The sequence below is a fragment of the Semicossyphus pulcher genome, unplaced genomic scaffold (genome assembly GCF_022749685.1).
Source record: "Semicossyphus pulcher isolate SPU_LCO1_2020_fin unplaced genomic scaffold, fSemPul1.0.p SCAF_14, whole genome shotgun sequence".
In the NCBI taxonomy this organism is placed as follows: domain Eukaryota; kingdom Metazoa; phylum Chordata; class Actinopteri; order Labriformes; family Labridae; genus Semicossyphus; species Semicossyphus pulcher.
The window spans coordinates 19,648,944-19,668,937 of NW_027211648.1; the positions used below are offsets into that span (position 1 = coordinate 19,648,944).

Sequence of the window (19,994 nt, forward strand, 5' to 3'; positions counted from 1 at the left end):
TTCTGGCTGTCCTAAGGTCGAGGTTGAAGCTCAGGGGTGACCAAGCCTTCTCAGACGCAGCTCCAAAGCTCTGGAACGCTCTTCCTCCACATGTCCGGCTGTCCTCCACCCTGCCTGTTTTTAAATCAAACCTCAAAAACGCACTTTAATCCCTTGGCTTTAGGCTCTCCATGAGAGTTAGGCCTACCTTTTTATTATTCTTAGTCTGTTTCCGTTATTATTGGTCATAACGCTTTTTACTATTTTATTGTCCTGTTGTCTTTTAATTGGTCTTAGTGTTTTATTGTGTTGTTTTTATGACTTTTATGTTTGGTTGTACAGCACTTTGATGAACTTGCAGAAACCTGCAGCTGTTCTGAACGGTCCATTTCAGAGGCTACCTTTTTAAACATGTAATTCTGGAAAAACACAGTTTTCACTGTGAACAATAACACCCAAAAATGCGGAACCCATGCAAAATATGAGAATATCCATTTAAAAGATATGGCCCCTTTAAGGGATGATCAGCAAAATGAGTGGAAATCTGACACAGATTCTACATTTTCAGTAGTTTTATTGAAAAATGCCTCTTCTGTTTCAGAAATAAATAAGAAAATAAGGCTGTGTGGAATTCACAAAATGTGCAGTTAAAACATGAGAAAAGCAATTCTATGTCCATAGTCTTGCAACCAAATCCAAACTGCACTGATAGAAAACAACAACTATATTCTGACTTCCTCAGTAAATATACAACACAAACATGCAATTCCACCTTGGGTAACAAACAAAAGAAAAACAAGTTTAGTTTGTTACAATAAGTCAGATTATCATTTGGTTAACAGGCAAAAAAAAAACACAATGAAAAATCTTTGGGGATCAAATTAATCGTCACTTTTTTTTACCTTTGGAGGATCTGAAACAGCTTTACATACTGAAGTTTGACAACAACAACGTGGGTGGTCTGAAAATGTTCATATACATACTGTACGTCCTGCTGGTTTTCACATGATTAGTGCATTATACATTGGAGTCCGATAAACACTTGCAGTTATATTACAAGCAGACACTTAAATGGAACACTTAGCAAGCACACAGGTTTGTGATGAATGAACATGAAGGTCTGCATTCATCTTGCTAAACTTTTTCATGTCAGAAAATATATGTTCACTAAAGCCAGGGGTATCAAACCCATATAAGTACTTGTTCTGAAAATCCTCATGTAAATGATCACGGACGTCATTTCAATATTACACTTTCTGAGAGCTCAGCTATGACGCTAGCCTCTCTGTTTTGTCTTGTGGTAGTGATCTCTTTCCTCGTAGGTTTCGTGTGTAACCGGGTGATTGTATTGTCTCAAACTCTCCAGCAGGCTCCTCGGGTATAGACACTACCTCGGGTTCAGGTGGGTAGCGGTTGGCTAGAAAAATATTTGGGATGGCCAATCAGAAAAAATGGTTCTCCAACTTTTTAAATGCACAATTTGAAATATATTGCACTATGAAATTACAGAAAGTTCCCTGTGTCAAACTTCCTTAAGTACAGAAAAAAAAGGTAAATAAAAACACTTTCAAATGCTGCGATGAAATTTACAATAAATCCATCAAGTTACTGGATAATAAGACGTAGTAAAATAACCAGCTCATACTACAATGGACACATGGAAAAGGCAAGAGAGCAACATTTAGCACCGGTGTGGTCAGCGTACAAAACATGATGATTAAAAGTACAAATGGAACATGCTTCAGTCTGGACTAGAGCTGTTTGAGTCACTTAAGGCGCCATAAACGGAGGTTATGCTGGTGGTAAGTAAGCAGCGGGTTATGAGGCACAAGCTCAATACAGATGTTAACTTGATTTTTAGTGAAATGTCCTGATTCATACATCATTTACAAGGCACAAAAATTAGTTTTATTTACACACATGACCTCTACATTAACATTGCTTTCAATTATGAAATCCCCTTTGTTAGTACTTGTTTTATGGGTGGTATTTGTACATGCTCCTTCCTTTGTAGAAATGCTCAGTCTTTGTTTTTTTTCCCCACCACCGGTTTGTGGTTCAAGATGCAAACAGGCCAGCAGGTTGCCATCATGTAGCTCGTAGCTGTGAGATGATGTTAGTGCCTGTCCGCTCCGCTCTGTTTATTGGCTTTCGTAATGTTTGTGTTTTATAATGTTCAATAATTATGTCCATGGTGATTATCCTTACATGCCCCATAGCAAACGGGCAAACATCTCAGAAATGGGACGTCAAAGTGTAAGCGGCACAGGTGACTTAGAAGGTTTATTATGCCAAACCTGAAAATAGTTCAAAGAGGGTGTGAGTTTTTCTCTGTGGAACAAAGTTGTAAGCATCTTATTTGATTTAATGCAAGTCATCATTCACCACTAGCTAGAATGTTACATGCCAGTTATAAAATTATTTTTCAAATGTATGGAGGTATTGAAATAGAGAGGCTCCTAACCGACTGCTCACCGAACCCTTTAATCCAACCTGTCCTTTAAGTGCATGTTTACAAGAACATTTCACAGAATTCTGGTTTTGGTTAGCCAAACAAATAACTTTTGGAGCTAATATTAGCTTAATTATTTTGCTAGCTATGGCTGAGAAAACATGGGACTCCCTTAAAACAATGCATTTAACCCTTGGGCGGTGCCTTATGTCCTGCGTCACACAGGAGTGTTGTGTGCCTGATGCGCATTCTCGTTGGCTTGCATTCGGGTCGTCTCGTCAGTTTTCGGATAAGCTAGCAAAACTGTAACCTAAAAAGTTGTTTACTAACCTAATCGTTGCCCTTACTCCGAGATTAAACCTACAGGAGGCCTCGCGCCTGATTGTAACTTGGGGCAAAGGTTACCTAGTGCTTTGCATGCGAGGCTTGTTTCAAAGGCAACCTGTTAACCTAAAGTTATCTTGCTATCAGTTAGCACTGAGAAGGCTGATGGTCAAGGAGCTCGCCGACGCATGCACTGTTACGTACTGCAAAGCCACACCCATCTGGGTGAAATATCGTGCTTTTAAGGAGTCCCGAGAAAGCATACTAGCAACAGTTACGTCTGTCAGAAAATTCATTTGATGCTGGGTAGAAGTAATAATCCTCCTTTTGTCTACCTCTATCTTAAATCAGGTACCCTCTGTTTAAAGAGCGGGGCTTATTGAACAGTCAGTCAACTTTTCATGTAAATAAGCTTTAACTGCTTTATATTTAAAAACCATCACTCTGACTTTAATATCTCCATACATTGTCAAAGAAAGAAGAAGAGTAGCAAATGTCATTAGTCTGCATACACTTAGTCTTAATCTAATGTATTACCATGCAGGCCCTAGACAGTGTTGAGTGTACCTGTGTATCCTTGTCCATTGTAAGGAATGCCAACACACTGAGAGGAGTCGCAATAACCAGGGGGTCCTGGTGGTCCCCTCACCCCTGGAGTACCCTGGCGACCAGGAGGGCCACGAGCCCCAGCGGAGCCGGAAGGACCAGGGGGTCCTGTTCTTGACTCTCCTGGTGGCCCTGCAAGAGGTAGAGAGAGAAGGTAAGTAAGGCCAGTTTCTCTGAAGTCTCTGGAACTCGACACAGAAAACACCGCTGACATCACCAGTAAATCTTCAGTGAAAATTGCGGGGCTAACACAGGGCCGCGGCACTGTAATTTACATTTTTCAATGGCTCAATTAAAAAGCTTGACCAAGAAAAAAAGACTCCTGGGCTGCATGGAGTTAGCCCCCCGGCCCCGTCTGTCTAGACGGTAAAAACTCAGGATGGAATTTTCCCCCTCTCTCTCTCTTTCTCTCCCTTAAGTGAGCCCATGTGTTGTCAATGAAGCCATCAAAGAAAACTCATTGTACCACAATCCAATTCTCACACACATATGTAATACACACACACAAAAGTGAGTCATCAGAGTGGACTTCCTCCCACTGGTCTTCAGTTGTGTCTCAGTTCATTCACAGAAACAGACTTGTCACTGTTTGGTATTGTGGGGTAGACATCAATAGAGGTTCCTGTTGTTCTGCTATGATTTCCCTGGGGACAGGAAACCTTCTGAAGTGGCTTTTTACAGAAACATATTTGATATCAGTTTAAAAAAAGACTATGGTCTTCTTCAAACTGACAAACCAACATTACAACAATTTGTAACAACTGTTTATAAAACAGTCGTGACCTTGACTGAAAACTGATTCAAGATTGTCTAAACTCCAGACAGAAATTCTCTCCTTATGATGGACGTAAATTCCTTCCATTGACTGTATAAAATCTGAAATGTGAGCAGTGTTTGGAGAAGCTCAATATACACCAGGCATAAAACTTTAAGAAAGGAAAGAATTGGGAATATGTTTGGGGTCTCTCCAAAGAATTTATGCGGAGCAGCTGCCCAAACGAAGGTGCCTGAGACACATAGTGTAGGTAAATTTTAGCCTCTGGCTGGAATGTGTCACTTTAATTGGACTAACGGGAGAACTCAGTGTCCCTGTAAGGTCCGTGAAGGCAGGGGACAATCTGTCACTGTGAAACAGTTTTATTGTACAGAGAAAGCCGTAAGACAACAGTGGGAGACAAGCTGACCGCCTACGGTTGCTGGAGAACAATGTTCATGTGGAAATTTGGGCTTTTTTAACCAAGAAAAGAGAGAAAAATAAAACAATGTGTTACCTTGTGGCCCATTTGCGCCTCTTTGTCCTCTGATACCAGTTCCTGGAGATCCCCTCTCGCCCTTCTCTCCTTGCAAACCTACATAAACCAGAGACAGTTAGAGTTAGAATCACAAACGCAGGGATTCAGGATCATATATATGCCGCATTGGTAACTGGAATCATATGTAGACGACACAAGGTCATACAATTCTTTGTAACGCTACCAAACATTCAGAAAAAGAGAGATAAACTACCTCTCTCTCCTTGACTTCCAGGTAAACCTGGGTTTCCGGGGAAACCAGTTCGACCTTGTTGTCCAGGCTCTCCACGGGATCCTTCGTTGCCAGGAGGGCCAGGAGGACCAGTTGGCCCCGGAGAGTTGCTACGGTATCCAGAAGGAATCTGGTTAAGCATCATGTCGATTCTGGTCATCTGACCTACAAGAGAAGAACGACAATCAGTTGGATTATTCTTTAAAGACTTTAAAGTTCGTAAAGGTGAAGAAAAGTTTTGCTCACTGTTCACAAGCTGTTCGCAAACTTGTCTGGCAATGGAGCGCATCATGTTCTGGGACGCAAAATCTCCCTGAAGAAAAAAATACATTTTCATGAAGTCATGGCATTGATTATCGTATTGGTAAAGTATGATAACTTGTGTATGGTAGTTTCATAAAACATAACACGTACCCTCTCTCCTTTCTCTCCTTTAAGGCCGACAGTTCCCTGTTAATGAGAAGAACAGTGTTAGAAACAGCAGCAACCTCAACATTCCCATAACGCTGTCATGTGACCACAGTTTGTGTCTTGTTATTCAGCACGTACTGGGTTTCCTGTGTCTCCTGGTTTCCCTGGTTTTCCAGTAATTCCTGGTACACCTGGATTTCCAGGGCTTCCCTGCAAAAAGGAGAAAACACAAAGAGCAGTGTTTAATTTAAATGACCGCACAGTAAACATAATTGCAACGTTTAACTCCTGCACCCTGTTAACTGTTGTGTAACAAGCTATAAGGTGGGATCTATGCTTTGACATGTGCGAGGGGGTGGTGGGGGGGATTGTGGCACAAGCCGCCAAGAACACTACAGAGGAGATGGAAACACACACGTGCACAACAGCCAACAGGGATAGGATGCACGCACACAAGTATAAACACACCAGACAACGGAACTGCTAATGGGTCTTGGAGCACTCAGGATGGTATAGTGCATGTGAATTGCATACTGGCATGTTGCCTGTTGGCGTGATGGCTGGATTAAGTAGATTCAGACCTCCTTGAAACCACAGAAGAAGAAAACGAGATGCATGCACCATCCCTATAGCAGTGAAGGGGGCCTACAGTCTTCTTTTTTATGCCCTGTTCCAGCAGAATGCAAATGTGGAGCCCGAGGAGTAATTGTTGCAGGTCGATCAGGAGAAAAAGCACGCTTCAAGGAGTATTTATTTGGCTCTGTCCTGCACAACACAAAGACTCAGATGTAAACACACACACACACTCACCATGGGTCCTGGGGGGCCTCTGGGTCCAGATTGTCCCTCCTTTCCTGGTGGCCCCTATGTAGAAACAACATACAATCGCACATGGGTTACAGCACGCTGGGGACCCCGTGTTCATGCAATACATCAGTGTCACGGCTTCATGTTGGTTTCAGCCTTGAATCTGTCTTCACACAACAGTTACACAACAGTGCTGCTGTATACACCGAGCTAAGTGGGTGATCAAATGCTAAACATTAGCTTAACTAAGTGTTGGATACATTTGCAGGCTTTTAACACAGTGTGTACACTAAGCAGGCCTGGAGGTAGGTCTTACCCGCACTCCGCTCGGTCCAACAGGGCCCAGAGGACCACGTGGCCCGGGAGAACCCTGGGAAAAAAGCAGACACACTTAATCAAATGCTAATGATCAGGAAGAACACGTTTAAACAGCTCCCTGATGCCTCTCTTCCACTAGAACTTACAGGAAAAAATGGTGCAGTTTCCCACTTATTTAGCCAAAGATAATATATCATCTTGTAACTATAAACTGGAACATTTTTCTCTTCGTCTGTTGACACATGATGAACAATACGTGTTATTGTGAGGAGATACCTAGCCAGTACACTCTGGAGTTCATAGAATAGGACTTTTCCCCCATGTCAGAGTTTTCTTATTCAGATGCCAGAATAACCATTGGTGATGTTCCTCCTGTTGAATGGTGGGAGTTGGCGGAATGATCTCATCTGGATGAATGATGGCTTGCTCGGCCAAGAGATGGCTACGTAATACCAGCCCACTCAGAAATGCCCTTCCACCCAAAGGTTTTCCCAGCGATGTGACAGCAGTTTAGCTTGAACTCGGATCTGCTCCTGACTTGACAAAGTGGTGATATACAGTAAGGACATATGATATAAGAGCTGCAAATGTTTTCGGTGAGTCTGGTTTTATTTGACTTTCATGTTCATCCAAGACGTCCCCAGAACGGCATCTTCTATGAATCAAAAATGCTCAATTTTCAGACAGACCTTTAGTCTCAACCAAGTCAGGATCATCTTCAATTACGAGGCTGGGAGAGAACATGTTCCATTCCCCGTTTCCCCCTTTGGTAACACGAGTCTGGGCTCCATAATAATTTAACTGCATCACCGGCCTCCTACTGTTTGTCAATCAACATGCTGAATTGAGAGTGTGGGTCTCCCTTGAGGATGGCATGGTAAACCTCCCACTCTGACTGTGGTTTCAATCTTGCTGTTTGGACTGAGTCCAGGCTCCAGTAGCAACGCTGCTCTCTATGGATACGCTCCTGTTTCCTGTTCATAAACCACAAAATGAGAGGGGAGGACTTACTTGCAGACCAGCCAGGCCTTGGTCTCCAGCATCTCCCTTTGGTCCTTGGCGACCCTGGAGGTGCAGGAGGAAGAGGAAAGGAGAGAATTGAAAGAAGCTTTAGTCCTTGTTTTATACTGTAAATGTGATTGATGTCATGTTTTGACAAGAACATCTGCAGGTAGGAAAATAAAGAAGCTCTAGCTTTCTGCCCGGCTAGAGGTAAAGGGGAGTTTAAAGTGGCTTTAGCTATAAAACTGGTGGATCTGCAACAATGACGCTGGTCTACACATTTCTCACAATCTCAAATATTTCACTGTTATTTCCCTCGGTGGGCTTTTTGTAGTGTATGTTAACTTACAGGTTCCCCGGGTAGAGACAGTCCGTTAGGGCCCTGTGGACCCGGTGGTCCCATTGCGCCTGGAAGTCCTGGATCACCCCGTGGACCCATCGAACCCTACAGCGTTACCCAGACAAAAAAAAAGACTTTTAATAGCTACAAAAATAAAAACGCAAAACAGAGAATGAACATTAAAACTGGAAATGGGGCTTAATGGTACTTGACACAGGCCCCCTTTAAATCACGCTGAGGAACAATATACAGTGGATAACTGAACTCAGATGTGATTATGTAAGCTAGCTTAAAGCTGTAGCTGAAGAACCATCATGTGTGGATTTAGCATCATTTAGCGTCAACAAGCTTCACTGGCTATGAAAGGGGTCAATTAATTTGTGTGCTTAAGTTACAGAATAAGAAGAGAAAAATATGAGACATGTGTGTGCTTAAGTTGATGTACGGTGTTACTCACAGCGTTGCCCTGCTCTCCTCTATCTCCTCTTGGTCCCTTAGAACCTGGGCTTCCCTGGAAGAGCAAAGAGCCAGAAACACAGAGTGAGTGTAACATCAGGAGCGGATTCCAAAAGCACTTAAAAAAAAAACAGGCTCTACGAAATCCTCGCAGGGGCTTAGTAGGGTTACCAGGCATACGTAGTGCAGACCTTTTTCTGACAGGCATTTATCTTTTGACACTTCTGCCTAAGCCCGCGATTCATAGCGTGCCACAGGTCTGATCCCGACGGCTCTCTCGGAAGGAAAAGAAAATACCACTCCCTGTGCGAGGGCCATCCTCAGTTGACTTAAGGTCAAAATGTTTACCAGGCAAATGGCAGGTAGCTTATTATAGCTGTGCAGTCATTATAACACTAGCAGAGAAAAGTATGGCTTTTTCATCATCATGAAAATATGGATGCCATCTGGTGAGCACAGACAAAGGTATGAGTGAAGACACAGAAGACAAGGAGGGATGTCTTTACCGAAGGTCCAGGAGGCCCCTGAGGGCCAATGCTGTCCTGTGTGCATGTGCAGGAGTGCGGCAGGGACGGACACTTGGCCTCATCTCTCTGAAGAGGAAGACAGAAGAGGAATAAACACACGTACACTTCAACCACTCATAATTAAGACCATGTCTTGGCAAACTTCAGAATACGAGGGGCACAAAAGGAAATCCTTGATGTAGCTGTGCGACAGTATCCTGGCAAAACTGTGAGTCTGACTCTGCACGGAGATGAAGAAGAAGTGACAGTATAGAAACCCAGCAGAGGTCATGATGGAACAGTGGCTTGTGATTAACTCCTGCACAGTCTGTGTGCTCAGTGACAGCAGCAGACTTTGTTCTCTTTTTGGGATATGAGTTGTATAACACTGCAGTCATTCATGTGATTTATTAATATCTGATGCTAATTATAGATGAATTACTCATAATTGGATAAATGTGCAGGCATCCTGTATTTATCATAGTGTATCAAAACAAATGAGATTTATTGCCTGCTCTGTGATCTAAGGAGAACTTGTTTGCATGTAATCGGGGGATCATACTGGCAACAGGCCGATTAGCACAAATTACACAGGAGACAAGGTTCTAGTCAGCTCAGCTACAGCACTCTCTTATTAAACAGCAATCTAGTTATCAGTAATGACTACATACGAGCATGCATGAACCTTGAGGTATGCATGCATATGCCTGCAGTGTACAGTATATATAGTAGATACAATCGCAATGGTTCTACTGTTTATTCTAAACATAGAGATTAATCGTCTGGTCCTACATGTGCATCAAAACATGTGATAGAAATCTGCCGAAGTATCGCCACAGATGGCGTTCCTAAAGTGACACTTGTTCTTACTGTGGCGGGCAGGTCGCAGCATTTGTCTCGGCTGATCCAGCTCAAGCTGCAGATAATATCGAACATCTGGAGTTGGAACTACACAACAGGAGAAGAGCAAAAAAAAAAAACAGGGGTGTTACAAATGGCTCTCATTAGTGATGAAAAATGCACAGTTGTAAATGAACAATGAGTTCCTTTAAAGAGACAAATAGATCCCTGCTGCACTCACTGGGAGCACTTTAAAATTAATTGTGCATCAACGCAGCAGAAGTTTTCGATATTAATTCGTTGGAAAGTTTTTTTCTAAGCCTTCTAATTTTTGTCTTTTTCACTTACTGTCGCAGACTGCCTCCTCCCGCCTCCAGACTTGACCAACTTGCCAAGCACTTCATAGCCGTCCAGCGTGATGTTGTTGGCCTCCTTGATGGGCTTCTCTGCCACCTCTTGGCAGTCCACGTTGAGCTTGACTTTCTCTGGAGAGACTGTGATGTGGAGCTGCAGGAGGGAGAGGATGGAGAGAGGGCATCATTAACAAAACCAGTCTTCCTAATACATCACATCTGCGGGGCTTTGTTGCAACACAAACATTTGGCAGAGTAGTAAGAAATCTGGAGCTTTTGAAATGCTGGGTTGGCGTTAATTCTATTTGGAAGTGGCATGATTGCCCTTTTTAAGAGAAGGGAACTTATTTAAGAAAGTGCAACCATAAGGCCAGACACAACCTCACTGAACCCCTTTAAACCATGTTGTCTGAAGCATATAAAGATGCTGATACTGTGTTTAATGTAATTGCTACATTCAGGGAATTGTTTAGTCTCTGCAGAACCACATTAATTGTAGATTCTGATATTACCCAAGCGTGGTTACTGATTTGGCAGGGGGCTGCTGTTTGATGCCTCTAAAGATGAATGGACTTCAAAAAAGGCAAATATACAACTGCTGTTATTTCAATAGAGATTTAAAGCTGTAGTCCGTGATTTTACAACAACACAGGATGACAGAGTGAAAGATTTTGAACCCTGCTCAACATCTTGAAACAATATCATTTGCGGTGTGCCATCAAAAGTCCTACATTTTCCATACTTTTCCCTCACTCTTTCAGACAAGCTTTCTTTATGTCAGGAAAAGCAAGCTACCATTTATTTCTACAAAGCCATACCGACCGCAGACTAGACCACAGTTCTTGGCAACCAATCACAAAATTACAGTTGACTTCCTTGGCAACAGAAAAAAAAGGATCTGGTGACCACAAAGAGAGAGGGGTGTCTTTTATCCCGGGATCCTGGCATGGAGACGTTATACCATGATGCGCCTACGGGCTTACCAAAACAGCTTTGGATGATATATTGGGATGGCAAATAGTGAGCATGTATATATTACCTCACTGACCAGTAAGTAAACACACAAAAACACAAGCCACTGGAAAATAAGGCCTCAGATGAACCAGCACTCTAGTGACCACCGCTCGCTCTGTCGATGCTCGTGATAAAGTCGTACAGCAGCGAAGCGATGACAGAGGAGCAATTTTCATTCACCAATTGTTCACGCAGACGGTTTCACTGTGCTTCACTGTGTCAACACTCCACAGTCAGAGAGCCATTTCAGGCTGACAACGTCTCGGCTCCAGAACGCTTGACAAAGCTCAACGATTTCTATCAGACTAGATTTTATCGTTCTTGGCTCCGTCTTAACTTTTCCTTGGTTTCATTATCCTGAGACTTGATTTCATGCATGCACTCATAAGCAGGTGTGAGTGCTCTCCATAAAACGCCTCCAAGAAAAAGTTAGCTTTCATTTAGACCCATAATCGGTGTAGAATCTCCATTAGATTGGCTGATCATATTCATTGTATCACTTTTAGACTGGGATGCCTCCATGTCTGATCTGGCACATGCAAATATGCAATGAGGACTTTTTTGTGAAGATAATTTCCTGTTTCTTCTTTCAGTGTGTTTACTTGTACAGGTCACAGAACGAAGCAACCTCATGTCCAATAGAAGCTTGTCACAAATTAGTTTATAATTGCTTTCAGGCAAATTTTGGCAAACACCTCCTTCTCTGTCTTAATTAGTGTTTGTGTATATTGGCAAAGCCTCCACAATAAAGTCTCTGACAGGAAAGTTTGAAGGACTGAGTTCAAGGTTTTAGTGTTTTTTAGCCTCGAGCAAAGCACAGTGTGCTGTTAGGTGACTACAGCAACGTGCATGTTCAAGCTTAACCAATGTAGTCTAGTCACTGCGACTCATGGAAAAAGTCTTCTTCACTTTAGTTATAACAGGAAGGTTCCCACTCCGGACTGGAGTGTGGGTGGGGATTCCCCAGTGGGCTAGTGAGTGGCTAGCATCTGCTGAAGTCATCTCTGAGAGCTTTCCCACATGTTTGGGAGCATGAGCAGGAGAACACAACCTCTCCGGCCTGGGTTACTCTTTACTAACCAGCCAGATCTGCAAACACTCCAAAATAAGTAGTGTGGTAGATGTAGATTTATGATGTTCAAACCAAAATTGTGGATTAAATTATTTAGCATCAATGATTGCACAAAATTAGAATTGAGGTTTGGGTTGAAATGATGTGGCACTGCCTGGAAAAAGACAAGATTTAACGTTCTAATTTTGCAGCATCTAGTAAATATGAAAATGGTGGCATTATATGTCAAGTCAGTGTTTCACAGTACAAGCGTCTTAAATATTAAACTGAATATGAGTTTTGGACTGTTGGTTTGGAAAAAACAAGACATTTAAAAAGGCAACCATGGACTTTGAGAAGATGTGATGGCCAGTTGTTGTTTTTGCTTAAAGGAGCAATCGGCCCCTGGAAAAAGCCACTGTTGGTGTTCTCTGTAATCGAGGCGATAATATCTGAAATTGGCGCCATAGCTGTGGAGAAAGTTTTACAAACAGCTCGTGGTTTCGCCCCTTCTACATTCTTACAACACCCAGCGTGCATTGCGCTCCTCACTCTGAAAGGAACAGCCCAGCGAGAGACGCTGGAGTGAAATACTACCGTTTTCGCTGCAGGCAACGGCTCAGAGTGGAACAGAATCCGAAATACGACGAGAATATACTGGTGGATCGTCTAAAAAATATTTGGGTCTGCAGTCTACATTTCAAACCTGATGATTTTGAACGAGACATGGAGGAGGTGGGCGTCCTAGATTGAGGAAGTGTAGCTTAGCAAGCTCCCTGGCCTCCGCCAGATGACGTAAAACGCGTCATCTGGCGGAGGCCAGGTTTTCCTGGGCCCATTGTAGAAGTGGATAGTGTCCTCTAACGGCAAAGAGCGAAACTGCATTTTTTTCCTACCATAATAGCATTAGCTCCCCATAATAGCATGATCGGACTGATGTTGAAAATCGGCCAACTGGCCCTTTAAATTTTATAGACTAAAGAATAAATTAATTAATTGAGGATAGAATCTGTAAAAATGTAATAATAATCCTTTGTTGGAGCTGTAACTCATTAATCTGAAACCTAAAGATCAACATATAATTTAGGGTTAAGTTTTGTTTTTCCTCACACATGGACAGTGCCATTTGTGACAACCCTAATGGTCACTTTGAGCACCCAAACACACACACCCACACACACACAGTCACACACACACAAAAACGCTGAGGTCACTCTGTAATAGCCATGGATAAAGTGTTGGCAAACCGCTGACAACATGTACACACACACCACCACAGCTGTGTGAAGTGGCACTTACTCAGCAGACCAGTAAATAAGTAGCTAGGTAAACCGCTGCACCTCATTGAAGAACAACTACTGCACTACAAACTAGCCACCCAGTGCACAGTCAGACTGCAGGCTCCACTGAGGCCACAAACTGGGAGAACACACACTTATATACACGCACACACACAGATCAGGCTACAGTCCAACTAGACCAGCAGTGATGTCATTCAAGTCCTGACCCAACATTTTCCAAGGTTCTGTTCATTCATGGAGTTAAGCTGCAATTAATCGTGTAGATGCTTAATGGTCAAACTGAAAGGACACTTACAGTACTCTCTGACTTGGGGGCTGTTATATCGCTTTCAGCCCCCTGTTCAAAAACTCTGTAATATGAGGAAGTGGGCGAACTTTGATGTTGGATAAGACCCTGGTTCATTCATTCTGATTACCTTAGTATCAGGGGGAAAAGAAACTGTTGTTCTAAAGAGGGGACAAGCTGTCCTTGGGAACAGACTCAGTGCAATTGGACGTGACTTTGAGTACATTGGAACCAGTCGTTTTTCCACCAGCGATGAATCTAACATCTTAAGTTATTCCAGCTCGGTATGAAAATATACTGTCCTCCATTGTTCTAGTCTCTGCACCCCACGGTGGTGGAACATAACAGAGGATGTTTTTTTTTTTGCTGCTGTTTGGAGTTGGACTTAAATGCATTTGATGTCTCTTTTTACCTCTTGCTGCGGCCGCAAGAGACTCCATAATCTATCACTGCTGTGTATCACAGTTATAAGGTTAGCATGTGGGGTTAATGTCGGGCTTAGACCACTGAAAAGAAACAAAGAATCAAAACAATAACACCACTGTGGGTGGTTATTGTTATTAAGTAAGATGAAAGTATGATGTTGAGTGGAGTATTTGATGTGAATAATTATTTCAATAAGCGTTAGCCTAAAGGAGGGAACTCTTCATTTCTTACATAAAAGGCAGTGTGGATGGATGAATACATTTCAGAGTCAAGAAAATGACATCGGAAACATCTGGATTCAACTTTTTAATCCATCGCTCGCCATGCTTGCATTTTTCAGCCAATAATGTGTGCTTTAAAAATTGCCAAAGTGCTCCCACAACCGCAAAGTTTCCTTATTACATATTGCAAGTGTTATACCTTCTAATATAATAACTGAAGCAAACGTTTAAAGGGACACTGCAACAATTTTTCACAAAGTTTAGTTTTGTAGGATGGACACAGCTGTCCAACTGTGTATAGTCCTCTGTGACTATGAAAGGTAGCCAAGTGTAAGATAAACCTTGATGACATCATAAACATTTGTCATGATGGACTCAAAACTATACTGTATTAGAAATCTGTTTGTGTTACAAACTAAGAGAGAGATGGGAGATTACAAGGCAAGGGAAGTCTAATAAGAGATGATTTTGAGTTCCAGTATGAGATCTGTAGAAATGAGAAATTTTGATTTATCAATTTCAGGAATTCATTATATTAATGTGTCTTCCAACTTTTGTTTTAGTGCAGAAGTAATTTCTATCTACAGATTCTACATAGAAATGTAGATACTGCAGACAGGGACGTGGATTTTAGGGATGACAAGTGTTCTGGTTTTGAGTAATATTGACCAGTCATGCATCAGCAGGCTGCACCATATGCAGGAAAAACAGTCCGTATGGAGAGCAAAAGCAGGCGGAACGTAATGCGCCGTAATGACATCCCAGCTCCCATCAGCGTCATCTGATGGTGATTTAGCTTCTTATTAATCTCTATAAACAGACGTCTACATGCTAACAGCTAACAATCCGTTCTAGATCAAAAATTCAACTTGAGATAAATTCCCTGAGACGGCGTCACAAAAGCCGTTCAGATTTCCCAACTTCCTCAAATGTATCAGATCGATCCGACCTCCATTCAACAAACGAGCATTTTAAAAGTCTTCTTCTCTTCTTGAGGACAGACCTGAAAAAGCTTCATTTTGACTTTTTACTAATCTGCATCATGATGTCGAAATTTCGGCAAAGAAAAAGGTTTCTTTTTCTGGAAACAATGCAGCACACGTTAAGGAAGTCTTAACTGGAAGTCTTTTATCGCTAACCGCCGGCTACATGCCCGGCATGTTCACCGTTGTCCCCAGAGGCTATATCGTCGTCAGACTATAGCCAATGGGATCCGAGATTGGTGTAGAAGTAAAAGACTGGAGAACAATTATAAATATTATCACAATAAATAAAATAAAATTCAATCCAGTACCCTGTAATGCAGATGGGATTAGACTGGCTTGGAATCAACCTAACTACTTCCAGGATAGTCTTTGGTCTAGATGCGATCAGACCCTAAGCGTTAACTTTAACAATTAGTTTAACAACTACTCTGGGTCCCTGAGGTATTAGAATTTCCCTCCAACCTCTCCTGAAATGTATTTATAGCTTCTACCACCCATTTATCAAATTAACTGCCCACAGGAAAAGTTTACTGTTCACTTTGACAGCAGCAGCGACACTCTAAGATAGAGAGCAGGGACGTTCTGACAGGTAACATGAAACAGCTACATAGCAGTGGCTGTTTGTCCTGTTAAAATGTCAGCCAACTTTAATTAAGCATAAAAGTCGCCCCGAGACATGTTAAATGATTTAAAACAATATCTCTGAAAGAAGTTAAAAGAATGAAAACAAAACTCTGACTGAAATAAGATCTAACAAGATAAATCAGCAACATGTAACCACAAAGGACTCAAAGTCTGTCCTATTAAAGCCCGACTTTAAAGACATCACTATGTGGTGAGCATCGCGCTCCTCTCTGTAAGAATCATGCATTGTGTTTACCTTGTGGAAGCTGCCATGGAAAACCTGCTTCACTTGGGCCTCGTTAAACGTGGCTTTCTGAATCTCTCCTCGGGTGTCCTTGTTGTAGAAGGCGATTGTTTTGCTGGAAGCTGAAAGGAGAAGAGCCTTTGATGAATCCGTGACAGCGTGTTACGATGGGGTGGCACGCAAAGCACAGACAGGACTATGGAGAACACATGGTTGTAGAGAAGAAGGATGAAGAGAAGGCTTGTAGGGATTAGGGCTTTGCCTGTAATTATTTGCATGCATTGACCATGTGTGCAAATTTGTAAAAGATACTTATTTAAAAATGATGCCTTCTTGAAGCTATCAAAAAGTCAAGACAACTACAAAATATAATCAGAGCAGAGGATCAAAGTCAGTCATATTTAGTTCTGTGTGCTTCTGTTACCTTATTTGTGCTGCATATCATATCAGAGGAAGCTCAATTAAATTCGGCTTTTTGTAAATTAAAACAGAGTGAGAAAGAAGGCAGCTAAAGTGCACAGCTGTGTATATTTTGGGTCAGCTATAGCAGCTTTCCCCTCCAGCTGAGGGCCAAAACAGGATGGGAGGCTTACGGTTGACGGTGACCCCGACCTCGGGGTTGTTGTTCTTGTCGGAAATCTGCCAGATATCAAAAGGTTCAGAGGGTGTGTCGGGCAGCAGGCGGAAGAGCAGGATGATGGTGTAGGATGGGGGAAGACCATCGGGATGGATCTCCCTGTTAGTGTGAAAAACATACATTTCATGAGTCATGACTCCGCATTTTAGAAATATATATTAAGACCTTAACATCTTGCTTCTATGACACAGCATTCAGTTTGTCACACAGGCCTCAGAACCTGTAAATTATTGCCAGTTTTCCCTCCGGCCTTGCAGAAATTGTCCACATATTGGAATTATTTTCTGTCCCCTCTTCCTTGCTGCAGTTCAAAGTGCTCTCATTTATGCGCATTAAGTCAACGGCTGTTCCCACTCACAAGGAATACGCATCATTTTACACATATTAACAGAGTATGCTGAGGAGATTTAGATACTTTGTAGTTGCCTAAGGCCTCTTAAATGAGGCACAGGGAAGAGACAAAGCTCTTGACCCAGGGGTTATTTCTGTGGTCATTATATTATTAAGAAACAGGTGGGAGGAAGGGATTTTTGAATTCTTTAACCAAATTATTTGATTCCTCTTAGAAGCTCTTTTTCAACCAGTTGCAACAAAAAAATAGGCACTTGGGAATCCCCTCAGACTGCAGGGGCTATTATAAATAATGACTGTGGGCTGGGCAGGGTTATAGTGCACAAGAGATAAGACCAATAGGCTGGGAACATGCATACAGTGAGAATCCCACTTCCTCTGTTTGACACACACAAATCCTTTTCAGCCTCATCTCTTACTTGGTGGGCTGGTTTATGAAGGAATCCTTGTGCAATCTGTAGGCGATGTAGCTGTTGAAGGAGCCCGGCTCCATGGACACACCATTCATGCCAGCGAACGTCCGGTCGGTGATGTTGAAAGCCTCCAGCATCCTGAAGCCTGAGGGTAGAGAAAACGGAGCCATGTTGACACAATGGAAAAAGAGAGACCTTCTTGAAACATAGTTTTGATCACGCAAACAAGGCCTGTAGAGATAAGTTACTGTGTATTGTGATGCTGTACACTCACCAGGTGTTGTGAACCCATTGATGTAGATCAGAGGACAAGCTGTAACAGGACAGAAAATTGTAAAGGTTTGTAAAAACAAAAGCAATAAGCGATATCATTTACTTTAGTCATGTGTTAATGATATATTATGATCTGCCTTACTGGAAGTGGCTGTTTCACAGATAAAGGTGATCAGGTTGTCCTGGATCTTGGCAAACGCGTCATAGTCGTCCACAACAAACACATGTCTCTCACTGGGCTTGCTGCCGATAAGTCTCAACTCTGACATGTCCACATCGGCCACTCCGACCACAAACACACTGTAGCCTGTGGGGACAAAACACACACACATTAAACACAAAGACCATTGTTAGGCTTCCAATAACCACAGGCAGTTTCGCCGCTGTTGGGATTATTAAACAGTTTATAAAATCAGCCACAAACTTTGGCTCCGATGAAGGAAATCGAAGTTTGGATGCGAAACAGGAATTAGGATAATCCGAAACAGCTCCGCTCCATACAGTATGCACTGTTCATGCAACACAAAACCAAAACACACATGGGAACGATTTATAATTTCACACATACCAGAGTGCTGCAGCTTTTCTGCAGTCTTCTTCACATCGTCCTGGGAGCGTCCATCTGTGACCACCACCAGCACCTTGGGGACGTTCCTCCTCATGCCGCTGTCGGAGGTGAAAACCTTCTCATAGACATGCTTCAGAGATATGCCTGGATGAAGGAGGAGGAGGAGAATGAGAGATGCCCGGAGAACACGAAATCCAGAAAAGCCACCTTCTCCATGTAAAGATAAAGAAGATAACACTCAGAGGTGTACCTGTCTTTGTGTTGCCTCCTCTGTAGCGCACAGTCTGCAAAGCTGACAACACTATTCCCTTGTCATGGTAGGTGTTTAGCTTGAACTCAGTCTTGGCGTCGTCGCTGTACTGGACAAATGAAACCTAAACAGAAAACAAATGATATTATATATCACAAAACACATAAGAAATAGCAAAGACATCTTTCGAACATTACATAAGATCTTAAGAAAATGTTCGGAAAATAAACAGAAGATAGATAGCACCAAGGTTTATTCTGACCTGCATGCCTTTCGGACTGATGACATCGAAGGCTCCAGTCATGCTTGTGACAAACTGGATCACCTTGATGAAGCTCTCATCTCCAATACTCCAGGAACCATCGATCAGGAAGACCAGGTCTGCCTTGGCACCTTTGCACACTGCAGAGCAGGAACAATGATGTTAATGAAAAGCCTGATCTCAGCTAAGCCGTAAGATTTATCACTTAAGAGAACAGAAGCTAATGTCAAAGCTCTCCTCACCATCCAGCGCAGGCGGGACTGTTACTGGAGCAGGTGGGGTGGGGGGCTCAGTTGGCACCTCTGTGGGTTTGACCACTGCATGAAGACAAAACAGAAATTCAAATGCTAAATAAATTGGAGGCTCCTTTGGCTTTAACCGATGAGTGCTGCACTCTCATTAGTTAGAATTAACCGAGCATTGAGTTTCTTATCTTACATGTTCTCTCCTTAACGCTGACTCCAGGTCCCTCCAGGTTGGGGGTTTGAGCGTAAACTGTGGCGTTGTACAGAGTGTCAGGAGTCAAGCCATCAAAGCAGTGAGAGCTCTCAGATCCTCTGACGGTGATCTCCTGAGCTCCGCTCTTGGAGGCTAAAGGAGAAGAAAATCCAGATAAGACAGGTTTAAGTTGCCATTATCTAATAAATTCAAAGTCTAATTCAACATGACATTTATAGTGTTTGATAGACTACAGCACTTACTGTCAAAAGGATTCACTTTGAGCCTGTAGGAGGTTGCAGCTCTGTGAGGGGCCCATCTGAGGCAGAATGAGTCATAGCCAACATTGTAGGTGGTCAGGTCTGTCACATTCAGGTACACTGAAGGGAAAGCAGTAGACTTAGTACATACTGTTCTTTCACAACAACATCTGGCAGTGAAAACTACAAAAATCCATTTAATTTTGCACAGATAAACCTGTCAATCAAACATAATAGCACCATCAACTTACATGTGGTGCCTTGTCCAATCAGTGGTGCACTGAGGCCTGTGTTGTACTGTGCCAGCACCTGCAGGTCATAGGTGGTTCCAGGTTTCAGGTTAGGCAGTTGGTGTGAGGTAACGTCTCCAACCATCACCTCCAAAAACTCATCATTGGAGCCTGAAAGGAGAAAATAAAATGTTGTTACTTGATGAAGAATATAATAAAAATACATATTTTATCACTATTT

General features: G+C 42.5%; 1 protein-coding gene across 4 annotated transcripts in view; it reads right to left on the bottom strand.

Annotated features, from left to right (window-relative positions):
* Positions 1-540: 540 nt before the first annotated feature.
* Positions 541-19,994, bottom strand: part of col12a1a (collagen, type XII, alpha 1a) — a 54,378-nt gene continuing 34,924 nt past the window's right edge. For 3 of the 4 annotated variants that reach the window (XM_069662178.1, XM_069662177.1, XM_069662180.1), the window contains 27 exons: positions 19,775-19,924; positions 19,527-19,643; positions 19,264-19,416; positions 19,068-19,142; positions 18,826-18,965; positions 18,564-18,687; positions 18,314-18,457; positions 17,888-18,052; positions 17,747-17,785; positions 17,479-17,617; positions 16,665-16,807; positions 16,084-16,193; positions 9,914-10,072; positions 9,596-9,673; positions 8,726-8,812; positions 8,221-8,274; positions 7,773-7,868; positions 7,433-7,486; positions 6,420-6,473; positions 6,107-6,160; positions 5,435-5,506; positions 5,300-5,335; positions 5,132-5,198; positions 4,868-5,050; positions 4,633-4,710; positions 3,323-3,493; positions 541-1,396 (listed from right to left, as the gene is read on the bottom strand). In XM_069662178.1, coding sequence (XP_069518279.1) covers positions 1,248-1,396; positions 3,323-3,493; positions 4,633-4,710; positions 4,868-5,050; positions 5,132-5,198; positions 5,300-5,335; positions 5,435-5,506; positions 6,107-6,160; positions 6,420-6,473; positions 7,433-7,486; positions 7,773-7,868; positions 8,221-8,274; positions 8,726-8,812; positions 9,596-9,673; positions 9,914-10,072; positions 16,084-16,193; positions 16,665-16,807; positions 17,479-17,617; positions 17,747-17,785; positions 17,888-18,052; positions 18,314-18,457; positions 18,564-18,687; positions 18,826-18,965; positions 19,068-19,142; positions 19,264-19,416; positions 19,527-19,643; positions 19,775-19,924 — 2,891 coding nt within the window. In that variant the 3' untranslated portion in view covers positions 541-1,247. Of the gene's footprint in view, positions 2,277-3,322; positions 3,494-4,632; positions 4,711-4,867; positions 5,051-5,131; positions 5,199-5,299; positions 5,336-5,434; positions 5,507-6,106; positions 6,161-6,419; positions 6,474-7,432; positions 7,487-7,772; positions 7,869-8,220; positions 8,275-8,725; positions 8,813-9,595; positions 9,674-9,913; positions 10,073-16,083; positions 16,194-16,664; positions 16,808-17,478; positions 17,618-17,746; positions 17,786-17,887; positions 18,053-18,313; positions 18,458-18,563; positions 18,688-18,825; positions 18,966-19,067; positions 19,143-19,263; positions 19,417-19,526; positions 19,644-19,774; positions 19,925-19,994 lie in introns of all 4 variants that reach the window. The other variant, XM_069662179.1, reaches the window with a different exon arrangement.